Source organism: Piliocolobus tephrosceles, chromosome 8 (genome assembly GCF_002776525.5).
Source record: "Piliocolobus tephrosceles isolate RC106 chromosome 8, ASM277652v3, whole genome shotgun sequence".
In the NCBI taxonomy this organism is placed as follows: Eukaryota; Metazoa; Chordata; class Mammalia; order Primates; family Cercopithecidae; genus Piliocolobus; species Piliocolobus tephrosceles.
In genome coordinates, this window is record NC_045441.1 from 122,662,116 (window position 1) to 122,671,731 (window position 9,616).

Sequence of the window (9,616 nt, forward strand, 5' to 3'; positions counted from 1 at the left end):
CAACTTAAATGTTCCCAGCACTATTTCTTTGCTTATTCTGTTCTGTGCCTTCTTTTTTTTTTTTTTTTTTTTTGGATTTTCACACATTCTAAGATTCAATTTATGTCCTTCTGTAGTTCCATGATCTTGAATGCTTTTTTTGTTGCCCTAGTTAGAAGCCATCTTGTCCTCCTATAAATGCACTTAGCCATATTTTTGTCCTGATGTTTTACCACTTACTCCTTTGTGTTGTCATTCATGTATGTCTCTATTACTAGATAAGTACACTGAGGGACGGATTTATTTTTGAGTCCTGGTTTTATATCTAGCATAATACTTTGCATATTTTCTGTGTTAAATAAATATATATTTAAAATGAATGAAAGCATTTGGAAGCTATTAAAACTGGGCTTTCTTTGCTAAGAGCTATTCTCTTGGGAAAAAGAAAAAAACAAAACATGAGTAGTTTGATCAGATGTTTGATACAGGACCAAAAATACATGTGTACTCTTGGAAGTTTTTGATTTGTTTTATTCTGAACACTAATGAACCGTTCACAAGACCATATAGCATTAGTGATTTTAATTGTACAACTGCCATTGACCATGAGTATAATTGAGCAGGCATCCGCTTTGTTTTCAAAATGATGATTTTTCCTTTGCTTTCCTTACTGCAGAATATTTTAGACTTTATACAATGGGGAAATTAGACTGCTATATTGAAAAAATAACTTTTTCTGTTATTTTTTTCTGTTATTAACATTCTATTCATAGTAAATCTATGAGGAAAACCCGATAATTTTTGGTAATTTAAAATGGACATCCTAACTTAAAAGTATTACTATATTATTTCAGTCTCTTGGCTATAATGTTTTCAGGAATCAAGGTTATAATTTGGTGGATATATTACCCTGATTTTGTCTCTTATCCTTTTCAAGTGCTTTTGAGACATGCTGTATTGGGTACTATACTTTCTGCTTGGGCTCTTCCCTTGCTCCATGAAAACCAGGAGGCGCCTTCTGGCAGAAAGCCAGAGGAATTCTCCTAATGTGCTTCCTTGTTTCTTCCAGGGATCATAACTGTCAGTTTCTGCCTAATTTGATTCCTCTCTAGGGTCTTCAAATTCTTATTTTTTAGTATTTTTTTTTTTTTGGCTTTTACAATTATCAGCAAGAGGACCAGTTCAATGAGAACTGCTTTGCTGTACCCAGAATACAAACTCTTGGGAACTTACATTTTAAAAGAGCAAGTTATTGAAAATTCCAGTATTTAATATAGGCACATTTAAAATATTGCCCAAGAGAAGTTGAGTCTTAGTTCATGTTGAGAGCTTGAGGTGATGTTTTTGTGTTACTATTTCTCATGTCTATTATCAGATTCATCAAGGAGGACCAATGTACTATGGTTTAATGTAAATCACTGAATATGTGAAGTTAGTAGTCAAGAAAATTGGGGCAGGACGTAGTGGCTCACGCCTGTAATCCCAGCACTTTGGGAGGCCGAGGCGGGCGGATCACGAGGTCAGGAGATCGTGACCGTCCTGGCTAACACGGTGAAACCCCGTCTCTACTAAAAGTACAGAAATTAGCGTAGTGTGGTGGCACGCACCTGTAATCCCTGCTACTCAGGAGAGTGAGGCAGGAGAATTGCTTGAACCTGGGAGGCATTGGATTCAGTGAGCCGAGATCGTGCCATTGCACTCCAGCCTGGGCGACAGAGTGAGACTCTGTCTTAAAAAAAGGTAAGAAAAACAAATAAAAGGAAAATGGGGTTCATAGTTGTACAGTTTGAAATGTGTGCAAACCACTACTCCTGTTTTTATGAGATACCAGTATTCTGCAAAGATAGTAATTTTGGTATAAATGGCAATAGATGCATGTTAATGTATACTCATTGGCCGGGCGCGGTGGCTCAAGCCTGTAATCCCAACACTTTGGGAGGCCGAGACGGGGAGATCACGAGGTCAGGAGATCGAGACCATCCTGGCTAACATGGCGAAACCCCGTCTCTACTAAAAAATACAAACAACTAGCTGGGCGAGGTGGCAAGCGCTGTAGTCTCAGCTGCTCGGGAGGCTGAGGCAGGAGAATGGCGGGAACCCGGGAGGCGGAGCTTGCAGTGAGCTGAGATCCGGCCACTGCACTCCAGCCTGGGCGGCAGAGGGAGACTCCGTCTCAAAAAAAAAAAAAAAATGAATAAAAAAAAAATGTATATATATACTCATCAATCCATAAGTATCTTAGTGAAGGAACAAATACTCATTTAAGCTAAAAATATATATTAGATGCTCCAAAGACGTTTTATCTGTGTTTAAAAGTCACAACCATCCCTTTTCTTTTAAATTTTATTTGTATTGTAGATTTTTGTACTGAGGATTAATTTAAGAGTTCATTCTACTTTGGAAACTATTTTTAATTTGCTTATAACAGCATATTCATTAAGGCTTCTTACATACTTTTTAAAAAAATGTTCAGCAGTTTGTTGTATTTTTTTGATTTGCTGGTCCGTTGCATGGCTCTATGGTGGAAGTAAAGAAATGTAATGCTTTAAGGAACATACAAATTGGGGGTAGTCAGGTGTCTTTTTTATTAAATAAGGACTAATAATATCAGGCAGTTTTTGATGAATACTTATTGAATGATGTAGAAAATGGGTATTTTAAGAGTTCAGGAAAGGGTATAGCCAACTAGAGTGGCCTGGGAAGGGCTCATTGAAGAAAAAACATTGGAATTGTTCTTGGAAGGGTTTGTTGGTATTTATTTAGGAGAGAAGGTAATCTAGATTAGGCCTTTTAGAAATGAAAATGCCCACATATATTAAGGGAAGAGTTAAGTAATTTTGATTACAGTGTTGGGTTCACATTTAAGAGAATAAGATACACTTGGAAATATGTATTGAAGTCAGAATATTGTAGATGATGAAAGGAGTAGCCTTCTGATGATAGCAGCAGTGTTTTAGGACTGTCTGTTGATAGTATGTGAGGAGGACTGGAAGGGTAAGAGATGAGAGGCAGAAAATTCAGTGAATACTAATTGAACTAAGTTGGTGGCTGTCAAAATGGACAGAAATGGGCAAACTAGTAGAGAGTTGAGGAATAGTCATTAATGATCTTGAGGACTAATTCCTTTCTGGGCACAAAGGGTATGGGAATGTATCAAAAGATGGTTCTGAAGTTTTAAACCTGAGAAAGTAGTGAAAATAAGAAACTACCAACAAAAAAAGAAGACAGAAGTAATTAATGCTTTTATGGGAAGATGATTTAGGTTTCAGAGAAGTTGATTTTATTAGTGAAATATGTGAATGTATATCAAGCATGCAGTCACAGATGTGGGACTAGAGCTCAGGAGAGAAATGAGGAATCAATCACATTGTGATAAAGGAAACAGTAGATGTAAAGGCTACTTTTTAAAGTTTGGGACCCAAAGACAAAAGGAAAATAAGATTATAGATATAGTATAAGGACCAATGTAAGATTTTTGTTGAGAAAGTAGGATAAGTATGTGTTTGCAGATTGAAAGCAGAAGTGGGTGGATAGGAATAGACTAACAATGCCGAGTGGTAACAGTTAAGGGGACTTTACTGATGGTGAGAAAGAGCAAAATGATCTTAAAATACCTGTGTTTTGAGGTCAGTATTTTATTACACAAGGCCTTAATCATTGGATTCTAGGACAGCAAGTGCCTCAAAAGAGTTACTTGGATTAATGCATTTTCACGCTTTAGTAGAAACATCACTCTGTCACGTTGGTGTTAACCATCTGAAATATGAGTGAAACAATGCATGTATTTACATCTTTTTGTGTTATATTAATTTGAAATTCTTTTCTGGTTTACTGGTCTTTTTGATTACATATTGCTGAAAATCTTATCTTATTAGTAGCAGTGACAAATATACAATATAATTTAGTCCCTGCCTTGAGTTGTTACTAGAGACCCAACTCAATATTCTCCCCGACCATTGGGTAGTTTGGGTGATGTATTAACAGAGATAGTATTTATCATTATATTATTTCATTCACATACTGAATAATACTCTAGTGGCTTCATAAATAAATAAAAAAGATTTACCAGTCTATTGACATGTTTTGTACTTTCCAGGTGTAATCCTTATTGGATTGAAATAAGAAAATGAAATAAAGTCCATTTACTGCCACCTATAGACCTGTGCTTATTTAGGTGCTCTTGTGTTGGGTGCATATATATTTACTATTGTTATATTCTCTTGCAGAATTGACCCCTTTATTAATGATCTTTTTTATCTTTTTTACAGTTTTTGACTTAAAGTCTATTTTGTCTGGTATTGGTATAGCAAATCCTACTCTTTTGTGTTTTCCATTTGTATGGAATATCTTTTCCCATATCTTTACTTTTAGTCCGTGTGTCTTTATAGGCAAAGTGAGTTTCTTGCATGCACCACATTACTGGGTCTTATTTATTTATTAGACAGAGTCTCACTCTGTTGCCCAGGCTGGAGTGCAGTGGTGTGATCTCGGCTCACTGCAAGCTCCGCCTCCCAGGTTTATGCCATCCTCTTGCCGCAGCCTCCTGAATAGCTGGGACTACAGGTGCCCACTACCACACCCGGCTAATTTTTTGTATTTTTAGTAGAGATAGGGTTTCACCGTGTTAGCCAGGATGCTCTCGATCTCCTGACCTCGTGATCTGCCTGCCTCCGCCTCCCAAAGTCCCAAAGTGCTGGGATTACAGGTGTGAGCCACCCCACCCGGCCTGGGTCTTGTTTTTTAATTCATTCAGCTACTGTGTATCTAATCAGGGAATTTAGTTCATTTACATTGTGTTATTATTGATAGGTAAGGACTTACTGCTGGTATGTTGTTACTTGTTTTCTAGTTGTTTTGTAACTCTTCTTATTGTCTCTCTTTGTGGTTGCATGATCTCTCTGGTAGCATGTTTCAATTTGCTGCCTTTTGTTTTTAGTGTATCTGTTACAGGTTTTTGCTTTGTGATAATTCTTAGATTTTAAATTGGATTGATTTTATAAGTAGGACCTGTTGGCAGTAGTCAATTTTTTAATTTTTTAATTTTTTTGAGACGGAGTCTCACTCTGTCACCCAGGCTGGAGTGTGGTGGCGTGATCTTAGCTCACTGCAACCTCTGCTTCAAGTGATTCTTGTGCCTCAGCCTCCCAAGTAACTGGGACTACACTTGTGCACCATCATACCCAGCCAAATTTTTTTTTTTTCTTTTTTCTTTTTAAGTAGAGATGAAGTTTCACTATGTTGGTCAAGCTGGTCTTGAACTTCTGTCCTCAAGTGATCCTCCTACCTCAGCCTCCCAAAGTGCTGGGATTACAGGCATGAGCCGCTTTGCCTACCTAGTAGTCAATTTTTTAAAAGGCAGTTGCTTTTCTTGTGTTGAAGCTCTCAGATGAGTAGTGGCTATGGAAATTCTTTGCAGGTCAGGACTTCTTAGCTTCCTGTGGCCTTTCTATATCTCTTATTGGCAGGTTTGTTGTAGTGTTTATCCACTGTGTGTAATAGTGAGTGGTAAGAGCATGGACTTCCTAGTCTGCTAGGAATCACTTTACAGCTCTTGAACCTCTGTAAACCCCATTTCTTTATCTGTCATCTGTGAATTTATCTGATAAAATTCTGTGCTTTAAAAGAGATAATACATTTTAGATGGATTAACATGTTGCCTAATCATTAAAAAATCAGGAAACAACAGGTGTTGGAGAGGATGTGGAGAAATAGGAACACTTTTACACTGTTGGTGGGATTGTAAACTAGTTCAACCATTATGGAAAACAGTATGGCAATTCCTCAAGGATCTAGAACTAGATGTACCATATGACCCAGCCATCCCACTACTGGGTATATACCCAAAGGATTATAAATTATTCTACTACAAAGACACATGCACACGTATGTTTATTGCGGCACTATTCACAATAGCAAAGACTTGGAATCAACCCAAATGTCCATCAGTGACAGACTGGATTAAGAAAATGTGGCACATACACACCATGGAATACTATGCAGCCATAAAAAAGGATGAGTTTGTGTCCTTTGTAGGGACATGGATGCAGCTGGAAACTATCATTCTTAGCAAACTATCACAAGAAGAGAAAACCAAACACCGCATGTTCTCACTCATAAGTGGGAACTGAACAGTGAGTTCACTTGGACTCGGGAAGGGGAACATCACACAATGGGGCCTATCATGGGGAGGGGGGAGGAGGGAGGGATTGCACTGGGGAGTTATACCTGATATAAATGATGAATTGATGGGTACTGACGAGTTGATGGGTGCAGCACACCAACATGGCACATGTATACATATGTAACAAACCTGCACGTTATGCACATGTACCCTAGAACTTAAAGTATAATAAAAAATAAAATAAAATAAAATAATAAAAAAAAAGAAAAAAAAATGTTGCCTACATCATAGTAAGCCTTGAGTAAATGTTATGGTGTTGCTGCTAATGCTGCTATAGTTCAGAATAATGAGGATTAAATTGTGATTAAAGAGGAATGTTGATTAACTCACTCAGCACAATATCTGGCACATAATAGATACTCAATAAAAACGTTCCTTTTACTCCCATGTTCAGATGCCCACCACACCTCTTCCGTATGAATAGGTAACAAGTAGATGACTTACTAGCTATAATGAATCTTTTCTTAGATCCCCAACTAAGAAAATTAATGACCAGGTTAATATATTCCTGAATGTCAAGGATGAGGTTTTAGAATTAGATATGCATAGTTTTAAAATAGTTTTTCTTAATAGCACATTAAAAATGTGTATATTAACATTAACTGGTTTATCTGGTTGCACAGATGCTGTTAACTGAGTACTTGGATATGAAAAATACTCGTACGGCTAGTGAACCATCAGCTCAACTAAGCTATGCCAGCACTGGACGAGAATTTGCAGCCTTTTTTGCCAAGAAGAAACCTCAAAGGCCAAAAAATTCTCTTTTCAAGTAAGTGTTATTCTGCTGTTAAGATAATAGGTTTTAAGAATTGTTAGACTGAAGTAAGATGACTTCCTAATTTATTGATAGCCATAACTTTCTCTAGCTTAAGTTGATTGAAGTAATTTAAAGGAAGTGAATATATGTTGAGTTTTATTTATTTTTGTTTTCTGTCAGGTGAGGTGGCTGTTTTGGATATGGTGACTGGACTACCTGGAACTCCTAATAAAAATTTCTGGAACTTGTTTCAGGGGAGTTTTATTTAAAATTAAGAGAAATGAAACTCCGCAATTGTTTCTGGGGAATTTTATATGAAATGAAAGGAAATGAAATATGTCAGCCTTGAAAATGCCCCAAGAGCCAAGAAACAACCTTTGTTAATAAAGTTATGCAAATGTTTCTAGCTAAGCAGTATTGGGCCTTATGTGGTTACTTGTTTAATAAAAGAACAATCTGGGTTTTTTTTCTCTAATTATTACCTTACTTAACTCCACCAAGCCATGTGCCCAAAGTGTATATCTCTTGGCAACAACTAATAGTTAATAATATTGATAATAACTTCAATAATAACAGCTACCATTGATTGTTTCCTAGGTATCAGGCACTGTACTGGGTGAGTTTCCCAAAATAATCTCAATTAAACATACTTTAAATTGGATTATACTAAATTTCAGCAGCAGCAGTAGTAGCTCACGTTTATTGAGTTCTTACTAAGTGCTAATCAAGGCATTACATTATTTTCATAGATTATTTTATTTACTAATTACAACAGTCTTATAGGCAAGAGTTGTATTTTTAATACTTTGTACACATAAAAACATTGATACATGAATGGTTAAGTAATTTATATAAGGTCATAGCTAACATGTGGTAGAAGGAGGATTTAAATCCTGGCAGTCTTACTTTAGACATATTTTCTTTTGAGGGTTTAGTAGAGATTTAAGAAGTTGTGTCTGTAAATATAAGCATGCGAAGTGACCACCACAGAAGTATCCCAGTATATTGAATTTATTCTTTTTCAGCAGTTGGAGCTCTAATACCTTCTATTGATTCACATTTGAGGCCTGTTTTTATCTTAGATTTGTAGTGTTTTTAATAATTAAAGCTTCAACAGTTTATTTATTTTGTGATCTAGCAGAGAGATTTATTTAGTATGTCCCTGCCAGAAATGAAATCTATTCCGTTTATTGAATGCATTCCTTTTTAAGCAGTTTTATTCAGAGAGTAGCTGCAATATCAGTTAAAATGCTTTAGGCTGCAAGTAACATAAAACCTTAAATACAACAGATTGAACTATAAGAAAGTTACTGTCTCACATAACAGGGATGAATGTGGAGGTTTCCTTAATTCAACTGTACAGTATCGTAAAGGACTCAGCCCTTTCCATCTCTCTGCATTGCCATTCTCAACACATTAGTAATGGTTTCTATTGTGATCACGTGGTGTATCCAGTCCACTAAAGACAGTGTGGGCAAGAAAATAGCATGTGATTCTCCCTGTGAATCTGTCTCTTTGAAAAAACATATAGACTTTATTTTTAGAACAGTTTTAGCTTTATAGAAAAGTAGAGCAGGAAACACAGAGATTTCCTTTTTCTCCCATTCTCATTTTACCCTATTAACATCTGGTATTAGCATGGTCTGTTTGTTAGAATTGATGAACCAGTATTGACATGTCATTATTAACTAAATTCCATAGTTTACATTAGAGTTCACTCTTTGTGTTGTACAGTCCTAATGGGTTTTCACAAAGGCATAAGGTCATGTATCCACCATTACAGTGTCATACAGAACAGTTTCACTGCCCTAAACATCTTCCATTCACCACATATTCATCCCTCCACCCTCCCTAACCCCTGGCCACCTCTGATCTTTTGACTATCTCCACAGGTTTTGCTTTTTCCAGAATGTCGTATAGTCAGAATCAGTGTTTAGCCTTTTCAGAATGGCTTCTTTTGCTTAGCAATATGCATTTAAATTTCTTCCACATCTTTTTTGTGGCTTGATAGATGTCTCTTTGTGTTGCTGAGTAACATTCCTTTGTGTGGATATGCCATAGCTTGCTTATTTACCTATTGAAGGACATTTTGGTTGCTTCCAACTTCTGGCAATCATGAATAAAGCTGCTCTAAACACTCATGCAGGTTTTGGTGTGACATAAATTTTCAACTCGTTTTTGTAAATACCTGGGAGCAACATTGCTGGATCATTTGGTAATACTATGTTTAGCTTTATAAGACACTGTCAAACTGTCTTCTAAAGTGGCTGTACCATTTTAAATCTTTTTAAATTAGTACCTATTAATTATCAATTTATTAGTCATTTCTGCTAGTGACAAAACTCTTTGGTAAGTTCCTATTAAGCTCTAGGATTGGGTCGTAAGCCCATTCCTAAACTAGTCACTGGCAAGGGGAAGCAGATCTCAGTGGTTGTCTTAAACTAGTCAGGTTCCTCTCTGGTGCTAGGTTTCCAGCTGGAGAGGAAGCCACTTTTTCTGAGCACATGACTGAGTAAAGAGCAAGGAAGTAGAATGCCCAGATGGAATCAGGGCTATGCCAGCAAGCACAAAGATAGTAGAAGGAAAAGGTAGTTGGTAGAGGCAACTGACCCTCTCTCAAATGCGCCTAACCAGGCTCTTTTCTTTTCTTTTTTCTCTTCTCTTCTCTTCTCTTCTCTTCTCTTCTCTTCTCTTCTCTT

At 36.7% G+C, this 9,616-nt stretch overlaps 1 protein-coding gene across 5 annotated transcripts in view; it reads left to right on the forward strand.

Annotated features, from left to right (window-relative positions):
- EXOC4 (exocyst complex component 4) overlaps positions 1 to 9,616 on the forward strand; it is an 821,075-nt gene that overhangs the window by 224,487 nt on the left and 586,972 nt on the right. For all 5 annotated transcript variants that reach the window (XM_023207825.2, XM_023207827.2, XM_026454384.1 and 2 more), the window contains exon 8: positions 6,784 to 6,929. In XM_023207825.2, the coding sequence (XP_023063593.1) occupies positions 6,784 to 6,929 (146 nt within the window). The remainder of the gene's footprint in view (positions 1 to 6,783; positions 6,930 to 9,616) is intronic.